Genomic DNA, 24682 nt, shown 5'->3' with positions numbered 1-24682 from the left:
TGATTTTTCTTAAATTAAATGCAAAATTCTGTGCATGAATTTTTCTCTTTGAAGATCCTGGGCTGTAACTTTTACAAGATTATTAAAAGAGTCCTTGAACTTTGAAATATTAAGAGCCATGTTTTTAACCACTGGTGCTTAATATACCTGTTTGTGCAAAAGATGACCTTAAAAGGGTGTTTGATAGAGAAAGGACCAGAAGGATATACTGTACTGTAAAATGTTATTTGGTAGAAGGAATATGGGTATTTTTATCCTTCTTTCTGCTTTTCTCTATTTTTCAGATATTTTATAATGAGTGTACACTACTTTTACAATGTTAATAAAAATTATCAAAATGTGAACTTGAGCTTACACTGGAATCAAACAGCTCTCAGGGAAACCTCTGCAAAAAAGTGAGAAGCATTAGAAAGAATGTGCAATAGTCATAAAATAGTTCACTTTTTTGTTTAACCCTGATTCTTTAACTGTTAATATTTTTTCTCATTTCATGTCATCACCAGGCCAGTGGGCCCACGTAGTGGAAGGAGCTCAGGCTCCTGAATAATAAATACAAACCTAGATTAATCATAATAATAGTAATACAGACCCACTCTTTTGTATGGCTTGGGCACATTAACTTCTCTGAGCCTCAGTTTCTTTGTGGGGATTAATTATGCTCAGTTTTGCAGGCTACCAGGGGGATTAAGTGAGATGATAAATGTGAAATGCCTAATAGTTCCAGGACTCATTATTAGTAGTTATGATTATTAGCACTTTTTGGATTTGTAATAGGAACTAGTGTAGGCAGTGGTTGGGAATGTGTAGAGAATTATACAACATAAAGAGTACTTTCTATTTACACACCTTTTTCAAGTTGCTTCATTGCTTTAATGTGACAGGGTTTACCTTCCAGGTAGAATTTTTAGTTTCTCTCATTCATTTGTAGTCTGCCTTTTTTTTTTTTTTTTAAAAAGATTTCCACTTTCTATTATATTCTTTTTCTAAAATTGTTGGTCTTTATCCTTGCCGTGCATGCTTCTCTAATCTTGTAAAAACTAAACACTTTTTCCTAAGGTATTTCTCTATCTATCCTAACTTCTCCTTTGGTAGGGAAACAGAACTCTAGTTATATGAATGTTATCTATTGAATTTTACCTGTTACGATATACTGCATTTATTAATTAAAGTTTTTGAAGTTTAAAAAAATTCATTCCAAATAAAATGTTCTTTATATTCCTTAAACATTTCTGAAGCTTTTTTCCTTCTTATTTTTTCATTTCTTTTTTATTTCTTTATTTATTTTAATTTATTTTTATTTCATCCTTAAGATAAATGTATTTTTTGAAATCAGAAATAATAATTTTTGGACATTGATATAAATATTTTTCAGAAACTAATGGAACGAATTCAAAATCCTGAATATTCAACAACTATGGATGTTGCACCTGTCATTTTAGCTGCTCATCGTAATAACTATGAAATTCTTACGATGCTCTTAAAACAGGATGTGTCTCTACCCAAACCTCATGCAGTTGGCTGTGAATGCACATTGTGTTCCGCAAAAAACAAAAAGGATAGCCTTCGACATTCCAGGTTGGAAAATTACAACTTTTGATAAATAGATTTGTGATATAGTTAGTGGATGTCAGTGATGTTGGGTTTTTAAAATTGGTATTCCTTCTATGCAGCTTTTAAGGAATGTGCTAACAGGTGATTTAGGAAAGCCAGATTGCTAGCTCCTTCGCTCTTTGAATTTTTCAGAAATGTTTGTTAATGCTAAGTAATTAGGAAATGAATGAAGTTCATATTGCTGATGGACGGGGATGCTATTCACTTTGCAGAGGCACAGTTTATGAGTCCAAGAAAACTTCCAAGTAGTGGAAGGAGTAGAGGTACTATTTTCTATGTCATTTATAAGGAAATCAAAACAATATTCTGGTCTATCATCAGGCATGTTATCCATCGCACCACTAGCCCACCAAATTATTTTGTTTAAATATTTGACCTGTTTGGTCTTCTGTCCTCTCGTAGACAATATTTAAGTCTTTGTTTCCCCCTGCTTATCGTTTCTTCCTGTTTCCCTAGTTGAAAATGTTATGAACAATGGAGATGATTGATCAAGAAAGTACTTTGTAACGTACAAGTTGAATAAAATCACAAACATGTATAAGGTGTATGGCTCTGGTATAGATTTGAGAATCTTAATTTTGGGCTTATGCCTTTGGTTTGGTTTAAATAGGTTTTTCTCATGTTGGCATTGTGCTTTTGTTGAGAGGTGGAGCCTTTGGAAGGTAATTGGGTCCTGAGGCATTTTGTAGGAATAAATGTCTTTCTCAGAAGACTGTTAGTTCTTTTGAATCTGGATTAGTTCTCATGGTAATGAACTAGACTGTTCCCCTTCTCTGCCCCTTGCACAGGTGTGCCTTTTTCTGCGTGTGCCTGTTTTTGCTTTCTTCTAGGAAACCCTTACTGCAAGCAGAGCAGACACAGGCACTGTGCTCTTGGACTTCCCAGAACCATGAACTAAAATAAATCTTTTTTTAAAAAATAAATTATCCATTCTGAGTATTCTGATAAAGCAACAAAAAGACATTAGCCTCTATATGTATAGTTGTACCTTAGTTTATGAACGCTTTTGTTGGCAAACAGTTTGGTTCACAAACCGAAACACTGGCAAAATTTCATTTTTGTTTGGAACTCTGCATTGGGTGATGGACACACATGAATGTGGTCATCTTTTCTACAATCATGGAATGAATAAATTACATTGATGCAGATACCACTGCACACATAATTAAAAATAATAAATTATAGTAATTAAGCACGCCATTTATATATATGCAAATAGTAATTAAATATAATTAGTTGATACAGTATCAAGGGTAATATCTACTCTGGAAAATAGAAGTCCCAAGCAGCCTGTTGAAATAATTTTTAAGTTAAGAGTTTTTGGATAGTATGTAAAATAAAATTTAAACCTTCAAACCGTTCTCTCCTTCTTTTTCTTATTTGCATACTCTGGATGTATTGTCAGTCACAAATCCATAAATTGGGAAAGCTTTCTAGGGACCAACTTAATGTTTATTTGAGGAAGTTTAATTAGAAATGGTCTATATTTTCAGGTTTATTTTTCAAACAGAGTTATGTTCTCTTTGGTAAGATCTGATTGATGGTTATGGCTATATCACTTTACTTTTTAGTTTTAAAATGACAAGGAAAATTATCTTAAGGCTTCTTTCAGTTGTAAAATCATTCCATTAAATGTAAACATTTTTCCAAATTATATGCTTCTTAAATATGTATGTAGTTGAAGCAGCTGGGGGTGAGAGATTGAGGCTGGAAAACAGCATGTCCTGCAAGGTTTTAAAGAAATTGTGGCTTGAGATAGATCTTTAAGAGTGAATAAGAATTAAAAGGTGAAGTATTATAGGCAAAAAGTACAGCATGTAATTGTGGTTTATTTGGGACCTGCAAATGATTAGGAATATTAGCAGAAGAATTTGAAGGAGTTTATTATTGATTCTTGAGAAAACAATTTTAACAAATGGCAAAGGGCCCTGACTAAAGTAATTTCCAGAAATTACTAAGTAGAAATAAAGAAGGCTAATAAAATGAGCAAAAAGGGAGAGGGGGTGATTTCTGTAACGGTGAAGCCAATGTACTAACAGAAAGTAAGACAATCTGTATTTACTTTTTTTTTGGTACTGGGGATTGAACTCAGGACCTTGTGCTTGCAAAGCAAGGTGCTGTGCTGCTGAGCTATATTCCCGGCCCAACAATCTGTATTTATATAAAATATTGTTTTCAAATTTCAGAGATGATGTAGCTCCAGGTGATAATAATATCTACGGACAATATTTCCAGATGTAGTAGGGAAAGATAGTAGACCATTTGAGTTTAGAGAACATTTTCAGTAATATAATTGCTATGTTTTAGTTTTAATCTCTATATTTGAAGTATTTTGAATTTGCAAATAACTTTAAAAGAAGATATAAAATCTGTATTATCTAATAAAGGGAGGCAAACTTTATAAACATGATAAACATTGGAATTAGGATAGCAAAGTAATGAATAGCTAGTTAATTTAATTGACAATGAGCTTTGTTCAACTTCAGTGTTTTTTTTTAAATAATTTTTTGAGCGCACAGTGTATACTTAGCTTTATTCATGTTATTACTCATTTCACCCTGAAGACAAGTGAATTTGTAAAACTTGACTAGGTCTCTGCCAAGTAGAAGGCAGGATGCTGACATGGTGAGCTCTGAGGCTAGAGTGGTCTTAGAAATACGGACTTTTCTGGCATAATAGCAAGAAAGTGGATTGAAAGAAAGACTACTTGATGCTGCAGTCCTTGGAGAAACATGGAGATTGAGAAACGGCCAGTGATGATGATGAGGTAGTATTGGAATAACTGAATGGTGTGGACCTCCAAAAAAGGTGATTTGAACTCCACTAAAAACAATGGATGAATTCTGTAAGATGTAGGTATCATGAAATGATACTTTCCTATTTCTAGTCTCTCTAGTGGAACATATTGTTTGTTCTTATAAAACCTTAAATTGATTATATGTGCATGTTGGATCATATACTCATAATTGGATTACACAGTAATTTAAATATTTTCGAAGACAAAGTAATCTTCACACATGTCATATATATAGGAACTTTGCTTCCAGTATTTTTTTTTTAAGTATTCAGTTACACAAGAATATATGAATAAATTCTTAAATTATTGTAAAAATTCTTTAACATTGAACAGAAATCTCCTGATCAATCCAAATTCCCTTCTTTCTAGAGCCAGTGGCTATTAGCAGTTTGTCTTTCTCCCTCTGGTCCCTGTGGCTAATATTCCAAGTGGTCAGAAATGTGACTGTTAACTGTAATGTTAGACTGGAAGCCAGAGTCTTAGCAATGACTCCATTACATATTAGAGATTCCCTCTCCCAGTTTCTGCCCATACAGATTCCATTCAAGTTTCCTCTCTTCTTTTATTAAGTTATTCATCTTGCTCAATGTCTATCAAACTGTGATATTTCAGCCAAATCCAGTGCCAGTGCTTCTGTAAATAACAATTTTCTTGGAACATACCTTATACCTATTAATTTTTGGATCGTCTGTTGCTGTTATATGATGTAAAAAGAGTTGAGTAGGTGCCATATAGATAGTATAGTCTTCAAAACCTAAGTTATTGATTATCTGACCTTTTATAGAATTCTGCAGTTTGCACAGGGAGTGGGGTTCAGAGAGGGGGCCATAGAGATTAAGGAGACTAAGAAGAAACAAGACACATAATAGGAAAGCTGGGACTAGGTGGGGCCTGACCTCTCTGATGGGGAGGCAGCAATAACCCAGCATGGTCTGCATTTTTATTTTTACACAGTTAAAAGGGGGAAAGTGTGCAACGGGGCCAAAAGTACAAAGTCTCAATGTTTTCTTGAGAACACTAAAAATGAAACGTTCTCAAGAGCTGTTTGTGTTGTAGTTAACAGGGAGGAACATCAAGGCCAGACACCTACTAGACTGGCTTTGCTCTAGTCCCAACAACTTGTTCACATGGCTCTCCTTGCTCTACCTGAATATGTGGTTGGTTGATCTCCAGCTCAGCTGCTCCACACAACAGAAAGTGTCTGTCAGCTTTGCTCTAACTGTAGGCTTGTCAATTTTATTGATCTTTTCTGAGAAACAACATGAATTCATTCATGGCCTCTATTTTTTTTTCTACATTACTGCTTTTGCTTGGACTTTTCTTCTTCCTATTTACTGTGGGTTTGATTTACTCTTCTTTGCCTCGCTTCTTAAATTAGAAACTTGGCTTATTTTTTTCTAGATCTTTTTTAATATAAGTCTGTTAATGATACTTTCTGTTTTCCATGTGATTTTTCTTTGACTCATGAGTAAATTTTTTTTTTTTTTTGGTACTGGGAATTCAACTCAGGACCTTGTGCTTGCCAGGTAGGTGCCTGTGCCACTGAGCTATATCCCTGTCCCCATGAGTAATTTTTTGAAATTATAGATTTAATTTTTTAGGGCCATTTTAACAAATTTCACAAAACAATTCAACAGGAGGTGCAGAATTCCCTTATTGCATCCCACCCCCTTCAGGTATTTCCCACCACTGGTGTCCCTTACTGGTGTGATACATTTGTTACAACAGATAAGCCTGCATTGGTTTGTCATGGTCACTCAAGAGTCTTCGTATTAGGGTTTACTCTTAATGCTGTACCTTCTCTTGGTTCTGGCAAATGTGTAAGCACATGCCTCCACCATTACAATATCATAGAGGGTAATTTCACTACTCCAAAAGTCCCCTGTGTTACATCTGTTTCAATCTTCTATCCTTCCAAGTCCCTGCCAACCACTGATGCTTTTTTTTTAACTTTATACCTTTTCCATAATGTCATATAATTGAAATCAAGCAATATGCCGGCTTTGCAGATCAGCTTTTTTCACTTAATAATATGCATTTAAGGTTCCTTCATGTCTTTTCATGGCTTAGTAGCACATTTCTTAGTGCTAAATGATTTCTTATTGTTTGGATGTACTACAGGTTATCCCCTTACCTATTGAAGGACATCGTCATTGCTTTTAAATGTTAGCACTTATGAATGGAACTACTGCTTGCATTCATCTTCAGGTTTTTGTGTGGACATGTTTTTACCTCTTTTAGGTAGATATCAGGTTATTATTGGGTCATACAGTTGAATCTGTTTACTTTTCTAAGAAACTGCCAAACTCTTCTGCAGTTGTTGCAGTATTTTGCAATCTTAGTGATGGATGAGAGTTCCTGCTGCTGTACATTCTCAAGAAGCATTTGCTATTGTAGTATTTTAGGTTTTAACCATTCTAATTGGTGTGTATTTGTATCTTATTTTAATTTTCAGTTTTCTTAGGATGTTGGACGTCTTTTCACATGTTCATTTTCTAGCTGTATGTCTTTGTGGAGGTGTCTGTTTAGATCTGACTGTGTATGTGTGTAGTAGGGGAAAAGAAATACTGGGAATCAGATGTAGTGCTTTGCATATGCTTGGCAGGTGCTACACTATTGAGTTAGATCCCCAGACCTTTTTAAAAATTTTGTTTTTTGACAGTTTTGCTGAGTTACTCAGGCTAGTCTTGAAGTTATGACCCTCCTACCTCAATCTCCTGAGTAGCTGGGATTACAGGCTTGTACCACTATGCCAGACTTCCTCTTACCTATTATTAAATTGAGTCATTTATATTCTTAATGTTGAATTTTGAGAGTTCTATGTATATTTTATATGTCTTTTGTCAGATATGTCTTTTCTAAATAAGAAGTCTATCTTTATTCATTGTTTTGCTTTCCATGAGTTCAGTTACTTGCAGTCAACCACCATCTGAAAACATTAAATGGAAAATTCCAGAAGTAATTCATAAGTTTTAAATAACTTTCATTATAGTGTATAGGTATATTTTTCTATTTTGTGTTATTTTCTTACTATGCCAAATATATAAATTAAATTTTATCGTAGGTATGTATGTATAGGGAAAAACAAGTACAAATGCTCCTCCATTTGTTGTGGTATATCCCAATAAATCCATTGTAAGTTAAAAGTGTCAATCAAAGTGTATTTAATATACCACACCTACCAAACATCATAGCTTGACCTGCCCTACCTTAAAGACTCACATTAGCCTATACTGAGCAAAATAATCTAACATAAAGCATATTCTATATGTAGAAACCATGTGATCTGTGGTGGCCTAGGAGCTGCAACTTGCAGCTGCTGCCCAACATAGTGCGAGTACCATGTAATCCCGGAAAAAGATCAGAATTAAAAACTTGAGACATAGTTTCTACCAAATGCAATCATTTCCACACCTTGTAAGGTCAGATATATTGTAAGTTGAGGATTATGATTTCAGGCATCCACTTCGGTTTTGTAACTGATCCCCAGTTTATATGATGGGGTAATGTATTTTTCTCCCAGTTTGTGGTTTGTCTTCTCATTTTCTTAACACATGGATTATTTTTAAGTATGCCATTCTGACTTGCATATATTTGAGGATTTCTTAGACTGCTTTAGGTTGGTAACTTCTACTTCAGTTGTGACTAGAAAGTATACTTTATTTTTTAATAACATGTCTTTCTTAAGGTGTAATTTATAAACCATACAATTGTGTGTTCATCACTATTATCTAATTTCAGAACATTTCTCCTAGCTCTTAGAAACCAGTATACCTGCTTTGTGTCTCTATGGCTGTGCCGTCCTGGATATTTAATCTAAAAGGCATTTTTTCAGTAGCTTATATGTCATGTGAATGTCTTCAGTGAAGATAGATCTGTTCACATCTTTTCTCAGTTTTTAATTGGTTGTTTACCTTTTCATTGCTGAGTTTTAAGAACTGTATATTCTGAAGGAGTATTACACCATTGGAAATATAATTTGCAAAAAAAAAAAAGAAATATAATTTGCAAATATTTTTCTACCATTCTGTGGATGTCTCTGCACTTTGCTGATGGTGTACTTTGAAGACTGAAAGTTTTAAATTTGATAGAGTTAATAGCTGAGAAATTAGTGCTTAATTTGAAGAATATCTGATTTCATTCCTTTTTAGTATATTAAGTGTAGTATTATGCCCGGGAATGTGAGCTAACATGGAGAACATCCTATGTTCTCTTTTTTTATATTTCCTACTTTAGGAGGTAAGTATTCTATAAGTTTTAGTTTTGTCATATTGTTTCATACTGTTGCTCAAGTATTCCATATCTCTAATGTTTTTTTTTTTTTATCTAGTTCTATCAATTTCTCAGAAAAGAATAAAATGTCCAGCTATAATTATTGGATTATCTTTCTGTTTTCAGTTTTTGCTTTGTGTATATTGTGATTCTGTTGTTAGGAGCATCTTCATTTATAATTGCTATATTTTCCTTCTAGTCTTAATATATCCATTCTCTTTTTCTTTTTCTTTTTCTTTTTCTTTTCTTTTTTTTTTTTTTTTTTTTTGGTACCAGAAATCAAACTCATGACCTTAGGTTTGCCAGTCAGGTGTTTGTGCTGCTGAGCTATGTCCCTGGCCCCCTTGTCCATTCTCACTCTCTTGTGGTTACTGATTGCATGGTATATCTTTCTTACCCTTTACTTTCAGCTCGTGTATTTTTTATTTGAAGTGTGTTTTCTTAAACAGTTTTTGCTATTGGATCTTGTTTATGTCCACTTTAACAATTAGTTTTTACCTTTTGATTGAAACATTTAGTCCCTTACATGTAATTTTTGATACTGTGCATTTGTTCTTCATTTTGCCATTTGTTTTGTATATTTCTTATGTCTTTTGTTTCTTTGTCCCTCCGTTGCTGTGTTTGTGTTCAAAGAATTTAGTGTACCTTTTCATTTCCAGTATTTTTGTTTTTGTGCCTATTTTAAGTTTTTTTCTTTTAGAGATCACAGCATGCATCTTTAATGTATTGCAGTCTATTTAATACTGACATAAAATATATCAGCTATCATTTTTATACATTATAATCGAAATGTGTCATAAATACAATAGTTGCAAGTACTACTTTAGACAATCTTATGCTTCTGAAAAGATGCAAGAGAAAAATATTATATGTGGCCTTTTAGATTTATATAATTACTATTTATAGTCTTTATTTCTTCCTGTGGATTTCATTTACCATCTGCTACAATTTTCATTAGGCTTTAGCATTTGTTGTAGGACAAGTCTGCTGTCTGAAAATTCTCTTAGCATTTGTTTATTTGAGAAAATCTTTATTTTGGTTCCACTTTCTGAGTTTTATTTAGCTATAACTCACATACCATACAATTAACTCATTAAAGATATGTGGTTGCTGGGCCCATTGGTTCATGTCTATAACCTCTGCACCTTGGGAGGTTAAATCAGGAGGATCTTAAATTCAAATTCCATTGGTGCAACTTAGCAAGACCTTGTGTCACACAAACAAACAAACAAACAAAACCTGCCTGGATCTGTTGCTCAGTGCAAAAGCCCATGTTCAGTACCCAGTACCAAAACAGAACAGGATAGGACAGGGTAGTTTTTGGTGTATTTTAGGTGTACGCATTCATTGCCATAGTCAAAAGATTTGCCTTACCTCACAAAGAATCTTCATACCCCTTGTTTTTCAAAAACAATCTTCATACCTCTTGTTTTTCTTTTTCTAGTGTTTTAATAGAAAGTTATGTTAATGATTGGAGAGCTCCCCCTTTTCTATTGAGGATTGAACCCAGGGTCTTTGATTGACTACATCCCCAGCCCTGGTTTATTTTAAGACAAGATCTTGCTAAGTTGCCCAAGCTGGGCTTGAATTTGCAGTACTGCTGCCTTACCCTCCCACAGTGCTGTGATTGCGGGTATGTGCCACAACACCTGGCTTCTTCTGTCTTAACGTAGACATTTACAGGTATAAATTTCCTCGTGAAAATTCTTTATGCTGAGTTTTAATACTTTTGAATACAGTTTTGGATAGATTGTGTCTTCATTTTCATTATCTTAATGTATTTTCTGATTTCCTTTTCTGTTTTTCTGACCTATTGGTTATGTAAAAGGTGTTTAATTTGTGCATGATTATGAGTTTTCCACATGTTCCTTTTGTAGTGATTTCTAATTTCATTCTGATGCGGTTGAAGAATGTACCATTTTTTTAAGAGAAAGAAAAAAATAAAAAACAGATTTTCGAAACAAGACTATAGGAAATAAACAGTAGTTATATTGCATATTGTTATCTTCAAATTAGTTGCTCAGACTATAAGATACAGGCATGCAAAATTGATCAAATAATATAAGTACTAACTGTTCCTTTTAATGAACTAATAGAAATTAGTAGTACAGTTATCTTAGCTAGCTTGTGTATATATATGTATGTATTTTCCCCTTGCTTTTCTCCTTTCCCCCATCCCAGTTCTTTTCTTTTGAGCAGTTTCTTCCCTTTCACAATATCTATTGTACCTTTTGTATTTATTTTTTTAATTTTTTGAGTTTCTTTTTTCCTGTGTCTTAGCGTATGGGCTATCCTGCGGAATGTTCCATGCACACTAGAGAACAATGTGTAACCTGTCATTGTCAGATAGTGCTATCATTTGGAAGTTAAATGTTCCCTGAAAGTCTCTTTTTAAAGCATGGGCCCCAAGGTGCTGGTATTGGGAGGTCATGTGACCTTTACCAGTGGGGCCTGGTGGAAGGTCCGTAAGTCACTGGAGGCACACCCTTGAAAGGGATTGTGTGATGCCAGTTTCTTCTTTTTCTCTTTGTTTCCTGGCTCCTGAAGTGAGCAGTTTGCTCTGCCACTGCTCCTGGCCATCGCCATCCAGCACCTTCACTAGAGGCCCAAAGTAGTGGGTCTGCCTAATCGTGACCTGGAATGCCAAAACTGAGTCAAAGTAAATTTTTTCTATTTATATATTATTTCAAATGTTTTGTTATGGTGACAGAAAGCTTATTCAGATAAAGTGTTACATCTAGTTGGTTTATAATGTTTGTCTTCTATTTTTTTGTCTTCTGCTTAGTTGTTCTACCTGTTATTGAAAGTGGGATACTAAATTCTCCACATTACTTTTCAGTTGATTATACATATATACCTGTGCATATATATATTTTTTTTATACCTGTGCATATAACAGTGCAGTTCACAGTAGCTAAGTTCTGGAAATAGCCGATAGACCCATCAACAAATGAATGGATCATGAAAATGAATAAAATGTAATACAATATAATATAATACAAAATATTATTTATCCATAAAAAGATTTTATTTCTATCAACTTTTACTTCATCTACAGTATTTTAATGTTCTCTTGTTACTTGGATAGGTGTTTAGAATTGGTATATCTTCCTGATGGATGGATCCCTTTACTTAATGTCATTTATCCTTCTTTATCTGTAATAACATTTCTTATTTTAAGGTCTGAAATCAGGATCGTCCCTCAAGGTTTTCTGTTTGCACGATCTCTCTTTCCAGCCTTTTACCTTTTATTTATTTTTATCTCTGAATCTAAAGTCTATCTCCTATAGACAACATGCGGTTGGAACATTTTTTTAAAATCTACTCTGACAATCTCTGCCTTTGAGTTGTTAAACCACTCACAGACTGTTTTTGACAGTTGAATTTATACCTGTCATTTTAGGGTTTTTTTTTTTTTTTTCTGTATATCTTTCTTATTTTTGTTTCTTATGTCTCTTTTTCTTCCTGAATTTCTCCAGTAGTACTTTTTTTACATCAAAGATATTTCTAATATAGTGCTTTATTTTCATTAAAGATTTTGTGCTATATTTTTTAGAGAGTTTTCTGGCTTTTGTTTTGTTTTGGGGGCATTTGTTTGATGCTGGGAATTGAACACAGGATCTTGCACGTGCAAAACATGTACAGTGCCAGTGAGCTTCGCACCAGCCCTTGAGGATTTTTTTTTGCTGATTTCTGTATGAGTTACCATATTGTCAAATCACCTTCAGATTTATACCTTAACTCCAGTAATATAGAAATGTTACTCCTGTATATTTTTTTTTCTTGTCTTTTAATGGTATTGCTTGTACATATTCTAGTAATTTTATAAACCCAGCAGTGTTTTGGTATAGTTACTAATTTAACATTTATAGTCATTTACTTAGCTCCTTAAAGCATCATCCCGACACTTATACTTCGTGCTGTTACTAGAAAATATATTGCACTTAGGTTACATTGCTGTATGTTATAGGTCAAACATTGTAGTCCTTTATATTCATATTATTTTATGTAATTGTGTTCAGTCAGTTAAGAGACAAAAAGAGGAAATATGCATTTATGGTATCTACGTTATCTTCTATAATTGCATAATTACTTTTACTGGTATTCATGTGGATGACTTGTTTTCTGTCTGATAAATTTTTTACATTTAAGGTGCGTTTGCTAGCAACGTGTTTGTGTTTTGTTTTTTGTTTATCTGGTGAAGTTTTATATTTTTCCCTTGCCCTCTTTATTGTTGAACATTAGCGTTGCTGGATGTAGGATTTCTGGCTAATTTTTAAAATTTATTTTATTTATTTATCTTTTTGCCTTTGAGAAGTTAGAACACGGTATTCTTCTGACTTTCTTTTTTTGTTTTTTTTTTGGTTTTTCTCCGGTACCGGGAACCGAACTCACGACCTTGCGCTTGCCAGGCAGGCGCTTTTCTTCTGACTTTCAAACTTATGGATTTTGCCAAGAAGTCAGTTGTTAATATTATTTGAGTTCCCTTGTAAGTGACATGCTATTTTTTCTTGTTCCTTTCAAGATTTTCTCTTTGTCTTTGAGTTGAAATGCCAACATTTCCACTGTAATGTTTATGTTGGTAAGTCTCTGCATTCATTCTACTTATAATTTGTTGAGATTTCTGGAAATGTTATTGGTTATTGTTTTTAAAGAAACTAGAAAGTTTTCAGTGATTATTTCTTCAAGTAGTTTTCTTCTTTTTCTTCTCTCCTTGTATTCCCATTTTGGTGTGCTTAATTGGTGTTTTGGTGTGCTTAATTGGTATCCTACATATCTTTGAATCTCTATTTATTTTTCCTAATTCTGTTTTTTCAGCCTGTTAAGGCCCCTTGCAAAAGTAATTATGCAACTGATAATCCATATTGATATATCTTCAAGTTTATTAATTCTTCTGTCAGTTTGCATTTATTGAGCCCTGTGTAATGTTCTAGGGCTATCATGATGAGGTATAACAAAAATGTGTTTTTTCACAATTCTGGATTCTAGAAATCAGATAAAGTTATCGTCAGGGTTGGTTCCTTAGGGGAATGAAAGAATGATCTGTTCTAAGTCTCTCTTGGCTTGTAGAGGATATTTTAATGTTCATATCATGTTCTGCCTGTTTGAGACACCAGTCATAATAGACTTAGACCTATTCTAATTTCCTCATTTTATCTTAATTTCCTCTTAAAAACCTCTTAAAAATATCTTCAAATATTGTCACATTTGGGAGTATTGGTGGGTGGGACATCAGTGTATGAGTTTGAGGAATACAGTTCAACCTATAACAAGCCCTTCTAGTAAATTTCTAGTCTGTTACTGTATTTTTCAACTTCATAATTTTCATAATTTATTGATATTCTCTATTTGATGCTATACTGTCTGCATATCCTCTTTTACTTGTGTAGTCAGCCTTTCCTTTAGCACTGTGAACATACTGACAGTGGTTACCCTGAAATCTCTGTTAAATCTGACATTTGCTCATTCTCACAGTTTCTGTTCACTTTTTTTTTTTGGAGGATGGATTATATTTTCTTTTTTCTTCACGTGTCTTTTATTTTGTGTTAAGAACCAGACATTTTAGATAATACATTGTAGCAGCTCTGTGTGATGGCCTGCATCCACCCTGTTATTGGGGGCTGTTGTTATTTTCTTGTTACTATTTTTAGTGACTGCTTGGATTATTTATTCCCCACCCCAACCTTAGTGGGAAGCCTTTGCTGTTGCTGTTGAACAGGCATGGTTTACCCCCCCCTTTTTTTTTTAAAATAATACATTTAGTGTTTATTTATTTGAAAACTAGACAGCTTAGTATATTGTAGAATCAGTCTCCTTCCAGTACGCAATCACTGATGTCTGTGCTTAGTTTGTTGTTTTTATTCTTATCTTTTAGCTTTGATTCCTAAGTCATTTGAGGTCTGTAGTTTTAGTTTATATGTGCTGCTGAAGCGAGCACTTGATGTCTCTATAGGTCGGTCAGCCAGAAAATGATTTAGACAAAAGTTGTCCTGATACACTTTGAGTCCCTAGAAGTTCTACTCTCTGTTACTTACTGTGTGGGTTAGTTTTGGAATGCATTCAAACTTACAGCCATTTCTCAACATTTCCTTGGCTTTTTCTTTTTACAAAGTTACGTGTTCTGTACACATGTAATTTTCTAGTCAGCTAGGGATTTGTGGAGATCTTACCTAAATCCATCTATGCCTTTTGCTTTTCAGCTATCACCCTTGTTAAACTGCTTATTGATCTACTGTTTGCCTCATTTTGGACTACATTGTTATTACAAAGCCGCAGAATTTCCCTGTCCATTTTTGCCAAGCCCATCACTTTTAGCCAGCATGACTATAGTTTTTCCTGTCCCATGAACTGATTTTGCCTTTCTGTCCCACAGGTATAGGTTCACCAGCATCAAATGTTAAACTAAAGATCTCATTGACTGAACTGGAGGCAAGGGTGATGGGTGTAGCTTAAGGCAAGGCACAGATTGCCTATAATTTGCAGTTTTTCAACAATCAACAATTCCAAGTAGACAATTTCCAGTGGCCTGAAGAGGATGATTGTTTTTTAAAAACAAATTGTTTTTTATTTCCTTTGTGGAGGGATATCACTCACCTCTTCATACTACCATTACTTTTGATGATATTTTGAGTGTCAAATGATAGAATGGTAGATTTTATAAAGCAGATGATAGATTTTGTAATGTGTTAGATTTTATAAAGTAAGCAGCTTCATTATGTCAGATTACATCTAATTGTGTTCCATACAATAGTTGTCAAACTTTTCTTTCCATTATTTTTGAAAGTTATTATTCCTGTACATTTTGTCACATTTTAACATATCTAGTCTATTAATAGACATGGTAGAATAGGTTAATATAAAAGCCTACTTTAGAAATGATCTGATAAAATTAATGTAGCCATATTGATGAAAACAAAAAGATATTTTGTGATTATGCATATTTTTCTCAGCTTATTTCCTATCTATCAACCTACTTATTTATTTATTTATTCATTCATGTGGCGCTAGGGATTGAATCCAGGGCCTCATGCATACTAGGCAAGTGCTCTACCATTGATCTATATCCCATCCCTTTCTACTTTACTTTGAGACAGGGCTTTACTAATTTACCCAGGCTGGCCTTAAATTTGCAGTCCTCTTGCCTCATCCTCCTAGTAGCTGGGATCATAGATATGCACCACCATGATTGGCTTTTTCTAGCTTTTGATAGTGATAGTTCAGGCAAATACCTCTGCAGAAACTGTTTCTTAATGTACAGATAATTGTACTTACTAATTAAAGAGCTAGATCATACCTAGACTTCAACAATATTCTTTCTGTAAAAAGCATTATACAGAATCTTTTACTTTTCTTTCTGATATGAGGGTCTCACTCTGTTGTCCATGCTGGTCTTGAACTGCTGAACTAAAGGCAGTCCTTCTGACTCAGCCTGCTGTGTAGCTGGGATTATAGATTACCTTACTTGTAAATATAAGACATTAAACCTATAAACTAAATTGGAAATATACTGTTATCAGTAAATTTGGCCAAGTAAATATTTTAAATTTCCATATTGAGAAAACTTAACATAAACTTAGTAAAGAAGATAAACAACAAACTAAGGGGAAAGGCATTTGAATCATTTTGACTAGACGGCTAATTTCTTTGATATGTAAAGAAATCTTACAAATTAATTTAAAAAAAAAAAACACTCATTGGGGAAAAAAAGTCCAAAGAATACAAACAGGCAGTTTACAGAGAAAGAAATATAAATGGATATTAAACACAAAAGAATGCTCAGGCTTCTGAAGAAATTCAGAGTAGATCAAATATAAAAGTTCTATTTTCCATTAAATTAGCAAAAATTTTAAAACTTGTTAATATTTATTATTAGTGAAGATGTGAGACAAATGAGCTGCCCTTATTATTACTTTGAAAGCAACAATCAGAATTTAAAATACACATGCCATTTTGTCCAGTAATTTGAAGTATAATTTAATGAATAAAAAGAATATTAATCACTGCATTTCCATACCAAAAAAAGCAATCTCTTCAGTGAGGCTCTATCAAATATCAATTGTAGGAAATGATGTGAATCTATTTGTAGTGATTTGTAGTAAGAAGTTCATGATTTTTTTTTAAAAAGCAAGTTTTTCCTTTTTGTATTATGTCTGATTATGTTTGTGTATTAATAGAAAGTATCAGGAAGGATATGCAGAATTCTCTGCAAAGTGTCTTTGAAGAGTAGAGTTAGTGGGTGGGATTGGGAAGTGTCATGTTTCCAAATTGCTTACTGTAAAAAAAAAAAAGTACATATTAAATTGATATTTAAAAAACAATATACATTGTATAATACATGCCAGTTATGATTAAGAATTATGTTATATATTTATAAATGGATTATAGTGAGTTTTCTGGTTTGTTTACTAGTTAGGGGTTAAAATATGAAAATTTGTTAATTTACCAAGGGTAAGGGGAGTGTTTTCTATTAGTTGGAAATTATGTGTAAAGGGATAATTTCACTCTTAAGAATTGAAACATCTTTGAAAATAATAATCTAGTTTAATGAATCATGCGATTGAAATATATATGGCATATTAAAGAAGTTTTATTGCTGGGAGAGGAAAAATTTAATAATCATCCAAACCATTTTACACCAAGTATGTATCCATTATTAGCATATCTCGTTTAAAATTGTTAATTCGAGAATAAAGTTTAATTAGATTAACAATACAAACTTTTGAATCTATGCAAAGAGACAGTAAAACAGTTTTTTTAAAGGCAGTAGATACTAAGTTTTTCAATATTTGTATCTCACATATTTAATTTTTCAATCTTTGTGGAGTTTACTTATAACAGGCATATTTATAGTTATTTACACACTTTCAAACTTTTTAATACTTCATGAAAATCATAAGTTAAAACTCTAGCTGTATGTGTATAATAAGGTTTTTTTTTTTACAATATGGAATCAAATTTTATCACAGGTTCCGTCTTGATATATATCGATGTTTGGCCAGTCCAGCTCTAATCATGTTAACAGAGGAGGATCCAATTCTGAGAGCATTTGAACTTAGTGCTGATTTAAAAGAACTAAGCCTTGTGGAGGTGGAATTCAGGTGGGAACAAATGGAAATTGTAAATGATATAATGTCTTTTAATTCAGAATCTTACTCATCTGGAATTTTTCCAAAGGCTGAATTATAGTTTACGTTTATTTATATTTCTTCATACTTGATCCAAGATGACTGCACCTTCTTGTCACTTACATGGAATTTTCCTTCTTCAAAGAAACAGAACCTGGTGCTATGTAGGTCATTTTTTCCAGTTGCCCTCTGCCACTCATTAGCCAGCTTTAAATCCCCAAGGAAGCTTTAAAAATTTTCCTTTATGGCAGAGTATCCCTGGTGCTGTCTGAAGAAGGAGCAGTTAGGATTTCTTCCCAGACATTTTTGCAAATTTTCCACAAGGCTCTGTACCTAAACCCAGCTCCTATAGGAGCTCGGTGTCTTACGTAGCACCCCTTCCCATGACTTGACAAGATCAGAAAGTTCAAAATTCCACTTATTGGAAGGATGATAAGAAACTTGCCATTTTCACCCAGGCATGGTGACTAAAGCCTGTAATCCCTGTACTTGGGAGGCTAGGAAGATCACTAGTTTGACCTCAGTCTGGGCAACTTAGTGACTTCATGAGACCCTGTTTTAAAATAAAAAATTAAAAACAGGGCTGGGGATGTAGCTCAATGGGAAAGCCCTGGATTTAATCCCTATTAGCAAAGGGAAGGGAAAGACAGAGAGACAGAGAGACAGAGAGAAAGATTTTCTGTAGCCGTAGCAGCAGCAGTACATAGTGTATTTTTGATAGTTCTCAATTGCAGAAACTTATAAATAAAAGATACCCATTTATAAGTTTTCAAGTTTAGAATTGCTTTAATTTAGATACATTAAATTTACTTTAAACTTGATACACCACAAAGTATGTACTTTAATGAATTCATTAGACATGGTTAAAAGGTAGTATTTTTGCCTTTATTAGCACAGAGCTATTAAGTAATCTGTGTAGCCTTTCCTGTTGTAGTCTTAGAATTTGAGTTCAGCATTACCATGTGTGTTGATCAGGTTTCTGTTGCCCTGACCAAGTACAGGAGGAAAGTTTGATCTGACTCACAGTTTCAGAAGTTCAGTCCATGACCAACTGGCTCTAGGTGGAAATATTACAGTGACAGAGTGGAAAGCTGCTCACCTTATGGCAGCGAGAAAGCAGAGAGGACACATCCTTCAGAGTCAGAGGCTTAGTGACCCAGTTCGTCCAACTAGGTGCCACCTCCTAATAGCATATTCAGCTATGAACTCACTGGTGGATTAGCCATTGATGAGGTTAATACCCTATGATTTAGTCACCTTTCAAAAGCGCCACCTCTGAACAAGTCAGTATTTTGGGGAACATTTTTAATCCAAATCATAGCACCATATAAAATAGAATTCATTCCAAAAAAGGATTTCAACCAACTGCTATGATAATATTATAGTTACACACTAATTAATTTAGAATTGGAAGTGACCACAGAACTTCAATCCAGTGTTTTTATAGACAGAGAAAAGAGATCTATAAGATAGATGTTCCACTAAGATCAGCATCTAATTAGGAACAGATGAAACCAGAGGTAGAAGCAAAGTTATAACTAGAACATATGACTCCTTGCTTCTAGTCTACTATATTTCTGTCTAAATGATATAGTCACTTGTTTTCCAGTAATCTATTAGAGATTAAGTGAATTAGGTTAATAAAATGTATTAGTTTTACCTGTGAATCTAGTGATCTATCAAACATTTAAAGATGAGGTGGCTGTTTAATAATACACTCTTTTGATGATTGTTTCTATCTGCAATTAGGTTCTTAAATCAAGAAACAGGGACTACTTCATTTGAATGAGTCCAACTGCTTATTCTCAGGTTACACAGTAAATACGAAGAGTGAGTGAGAGAAATGTTAGCCTGTAAGGAAAAGAAGTTTTTATTCTTTGAGATAGAACTTTATGGAAAACTCCACTGCCTAGAAAGACTAACCAGTGGGAAGTTCCTGTTTTTCCCTTTTTTTCTCTTGGAGGTAAAGAACTTTAAAAAAAATTAGTTTCTGAAGTCCAACTTCATGCCCATAGTTGTTTCTTTCTGACCTAATTCTTTTTTTTTTTTTTTTTTTTTTGTACCAGGAATTGAACTCAAGACCTTGAGCTTGCCAAGCAAGACTGTGCCACTGAGCTATATCCCCAGCCTCTGACTGAATTCTTAAATTGTTATTAAGTTTAGACATAAATTTAATGTAATCGATATTTACAAAAGAAATAAGCAATTCAAAGAGAACAATAATTCTAAAAGTTCTGTAGTAGATACATTTTAGTATCTCTTTCTAACTTGAATTTCATTCCAGTGAGCATTTAAAATATGAATAAAGACATTTTAATATTAGAAGACCATACATGTATTGTAGACTACTGAAAACTCGTCTAAAAATTATTTTATAATAATAACTGAATAGCATTAAAATATTTATTCTATTATTTATTTGAGTAATACAAAAGGAATGTAGCCAAACTTAGAAAATAAGAGCAAGTGAGTTAAGTAAAAAATGGTTGGCAAATACTACTAAAATTTCTAGAAAAATCAGTATACATAAGGGATATTGTGCTTATCTGAGATTATCAGTATGAACACAGGGAACGTAATTGTCTTACAGTTTCTCAAAAGCTGTGGAAAATTCATATACCAGTTGCATCCTTTGTCTGTAAGCAGAAAATGATCAAATTTTGTGTAGCCCTATCAGAATTAAAATGATGCTCAATAAAAAAATTTCTACTGACTATAGCTTAATTAGAGATGGAAATGACATTTCTAATAATAAATTACTAAATTTTGTAGGAATGATTATGAAGAACTAGCCCGTCAGTGCAAAATGTTTGCTAAAGACTTGCTTGCCCAAGCCCGGAATTCACGTGAATTGGAAGTTATCTTAAACCATACATCTAGTGATGAACCTCTTGACAAACGGGGACTACTAGAGGAAAGAATGAATTTAAGTCGTCTAAAACTTGCTATCAAATATAACCAAAAAGAGGTAAGAGGCTTTTTGTGAATTTTTTTTTCTTCCACTATAGTCTAATTGCTCACTGCAAAGGCTTTGAAACAGCTTACCACAGTGAGTACTAGTATTAAGCAAGTACCCGACAAATGGTAGTTACTATTATTTTTAATAATACTAGTTAAAATAATATGGTTGTTGATTTAATGTTTTGCTAAATACAAGTAGTAGCTATACAAGTAAGCCTCTATAGTGAAGTTTCCACCTTATGTTTTATCCGACATAGGTTTATTGTATTGATCTGGTTATGAATCACTTTCTATAATATTAATAACTTCTATTAAAAAGAAAGTATTATGTATTTCCTTATTCTTTGTATTTGTAATACATTGTTAAACCCAGGGGTAGAGAGACATATGGTATAATTAAGTTGAATCTGATTCTTCTGGCATCACCCTTTCCTGCTAAGGGGAATACCCATTTCTACTTCCCATATACACACATACACATGATTCAAGAACTTGAAGAATGGTATGCATTTTAAATTTCATTTGTTTGAGATCTCACTCTGAATGTTGGTGCTTGTATGTGTGTAATGATATCACTTGATATGGGATGTTAATAAGTGGTCCTTTTTAAGTATTACTTCTAAGACCCATTATCAACACACACATGGGAATAAAATTTGCTTATTTTGGGCCTGAAGTATGTAACAGTAGGAGGAGGCATATAGTAGGAGGACTTTTGATCCTAAGAATAGAATTTTGTGATCATCTTGGTTAAAAATTTGACCCTCACTACAGCTTTTGACTTAGGAAGTTGATGCAGAAATTTTAAACCATTTACTTCAGGATTACCTAGGATAGTATATTGCTTATACAGATCTTTGGCTTCAAGTCCTGTACTTTTTCTGCTACTGTAAGTTTCTTGCTCAAGATGGAACATTTATTGGGAAAAAAAATTAAAGTGCAAGAATTTGGATCAGTGTAGAAACAAGTTTACAATTCAGCAATGTACCTATACAGCTTAAAAAGGAAAGTCAAATCTCATGTGTATAAGTAGAAAAGGATCATCTGTAAGCTTCTTCACTCATATAACCAGTGTCTGAGCAGCAACCAAGGGCCTAGTAACAGTCTGAGTGGGCTGGATGTGCAGGTGAGTGAGTCAGTCCACAGAGGGTGGAACTACTGAGAACTCACATCTCAGGGTAGGTGGTAAGGAGGTGGTCCAGGAAGCCTCTGAGGATTGACTGGAGTGCCTTCATGTGGCTTCTCTGTATAGCTTGGGCTTCATAGCATGGTAACTTCGAGGTAGTAGGACTTTTTGCATGTTAGTTCATGGCTTCAAGAGCAAATCTTCCAGTGAACAAGTAGAGGATCATGGCTTTTAAAGACCTTCCTTCAGACCTTCCACGTAGTATCACTTACAGAATCTGCTAGTTATAGCAATCCCAACCCTGCTGAATTAGAAGGTAGGAAACATTCATCCCCCTCCTCTGCCTGTTACTTTTTGATTGAGAACAGAAGCATCAAAGAATCTGTGTCTATGTTGTAAGACTTGGAACATTTACGATAGAAATTTTGCTCTTTCAGATATTATTTAACATTGCTGTTAGTTAAATTATTATTACCTTGAGGGATAGCAAGGATGGTAATCAGTCCTGAGGTTGCTTTAATATTTTGAGGATACCTGATATCACAAAGTTCAGGATGCTACTAAACGGTAGTTTATGGGAAGAAAAACTATCTCCCAAGTATTTCACTTTGAGGAACAAATTAAGAGTCCGTAAGAATGCTGGAATTTGAGCTAAATGATAATGAATGGAGTAAGATTTAATTGCCAAAAATAGATATAACATAGTAGTTGTTTTGTTTTGATGTAGGATTGAACCTAGGACCTTCACAGTAAGCCCTTTTAAAATTTCTTATTTTGAGACAGTGTCTATCTCTTAACTTTTTCAGGCTGGGGTTGAACTTGTAGTCCTCCTGCCTCACCCTTCCAGAGTGCTGTTGTTAAGGCATATACCACCACGCTTGTCTTAGAAAATGTTTTGATAAGCACAATAAACAACAATAAAATTCTGATTCATTTTCTTTTCCATTACAGTGTTACAGTCTACAAATTATTTTCTAGTTGAGGGTAATCCTTTTTAAACTAAGTATTATTTTAGATTACTTGAATAAGATTAGGACCATTTATTTTTGTAATTTCAAAGCTATCCATACTGTACCTAGAATTATCAGGTCACTTAAGTTATACCTCACAACATGAGCATTATATTGGAAAAATATTGCCAGTGAAATTTGTAACCTAAGAAACTTGTAAACTTTTCTAAATTCTATACTTGAACTGGAATTTTCCTCTGATTTAGGACTATTTCACCTTCTCATAAAAACTCAGTTTTAAGGAGATTTAAGAGTATCTTTAATACATTTTTGAAAATTTTTAGTGTTTTTATGAAGCATGAATAGATCTAATTTATAAACAATTTTGTTACCTGGATAGTTTGATTTCCTGCCTCTAAATTTGGCAGTTTCCCTAAACTAAAGGCATCTGAACACTAGTTAATGATGTCTCTTTCTATGGGTTGTTCATGTCAACTTTGAAATTTTATAAATATTATTATAAGAATCTTTGTTATGCCTTGTAAAGGCTTATAGTATTATAAGTATTTAAATGTAAGAAAACTGTTCACTTAGCTAATACTTAACAACAGTGCCTGTTAAGAACAATGCACTATTCTAAGAGCTTTACATTGACTCTTTACAACTTAATGAGGAACCTTAGAATTGAGGAACTTGAGGCTTAGAGAGGTTTAAAATCTTGCTCAAGGTCATTTAGTAAGTGGTAGAAGCTGGATTTAAATCTAGGTATTCAGGCTCCAGAGGCTGTGCTCTTTACATGTATATGCTTTTATTAATTGTAAGGATAAAAATGATGTTCAATGGATAGAACCTATTTTTAAGGTAGTATGAAGACCTTGAATATCAATCTGTATGTACTTAAAGGTTCTATTTTGCATTTTTACAATTTGTGTTCTTTTCAGTTTGTCTCCCAGTCTAACTGCCAGCAGTTCCTGAACACTGTTTGGTTTGGACAGATGTCCGGTTACCGACGTAAACCCACCTGTAAGAAGATAATGACTGTTTTGACAGTTGGCATCTTTTGGCCAGTTTTGTCACTGTGTTATTTGATAGCTCCCAAGTCTCAACTTGGCAGAATTATTCATACACCTTTTATGAAATTTATTATTCATGGAGCATCATATTTCACATTTTTACTGTTACTAAATCTATACTCTCTGGTCTACAATGAGGATAAGAAAAACACAATGGGGCCAGCCCTTGAAAGAATAGACTATCTTCTTATTCTGTGGATTATTGGTAAGTATCAAGTTAGTTCAAAAGATTTTGCCTTTATTTAGCCCATTAGTTCTTCCTGGGCTGGGGATATAGCTCAGTGGTACATGTGCCTGCCTGGCAAGTACAAGGTCCTGAGTTTGATTCTGGGTACCAGAAAAAAAAAAAGCTCTTCCTTACTTGATGGCATTATAAATACCAATTTGCATTTTTGTACTGTTCACACAAAAAGATTTGAACATTTTTATGCTCATTGAAGATTTAACTAACACTTTTATAAAGATAAAATTTCCTGAGCTTATATAATTTAATATTACTTAAATACATAAAAGTTTAAAATTCTTTTTTCTCAGAGTATGAAGTTGCTCATGACTGTTGAAACTAAAAGTAACATTTAACAATGAGTATTGTTTTATGTAAGTATAGGGATTTTTCTTAAGTATTTTAAAACTGAATTTTATACTCATATACATTTTACTAGTTAACTTCTGTTTCACTGTATGATTAGTTTTCTTAATAAAAACTTAAGTGCACTTTTGCACTTATATCTTACTTTAGCTCTATTACAGAAATAATATTTAAACTT

General features: G+C 33.5%; 1 protein-coding gene across 1 annotated transcript in view; it reads left to right on the top strand.

Annotated features, from left to right (window-relative positions):
- Positions 1 to 24682, top strand: part of Trpc1 (transient receptor potential cation channel, subfamily C, member 1) — a gene marked incomplete at its 5' end in the record, with an annotated part of 67746 nt that overhangs the window by 18678 nt on the left and 24386 nt on the right. The window contains 4 exon segments of the mRNA XM_005407739.2: positions 1373 to 1575; positions 17647 to 17778; positions 20578 to 20773; positions 23784 to 24120. Coding sequence (XP_005407796.1) covers positions 1373 to 1575; positions 17647 to 17778; positions 20578 to 20773; positions 23784 to 24120 — 868 coding nt within the window.

The sequence above is a fragment of the Chinchilla lanigera genome, unplaced genomic scaffold, assembly GCF_000276665.1.
Source record: "Chinchilla lanigera isolate Chin_1 unplaced genomic scaffold, ChiLan1.0 scaffold00107, whole genome shotgun sequence".
In the NCBI taxonomy this organism is placed as follows: domain Eukaryota; kingdom Metazoa; phylum Chordata; class Mammalia; order Rodentia; family Chinchillidae; genus Chinchilla; species Chinchilla lanigera.
This window is presented reverse-complemented; position numbering and strand designations above follow the sequence as displayed.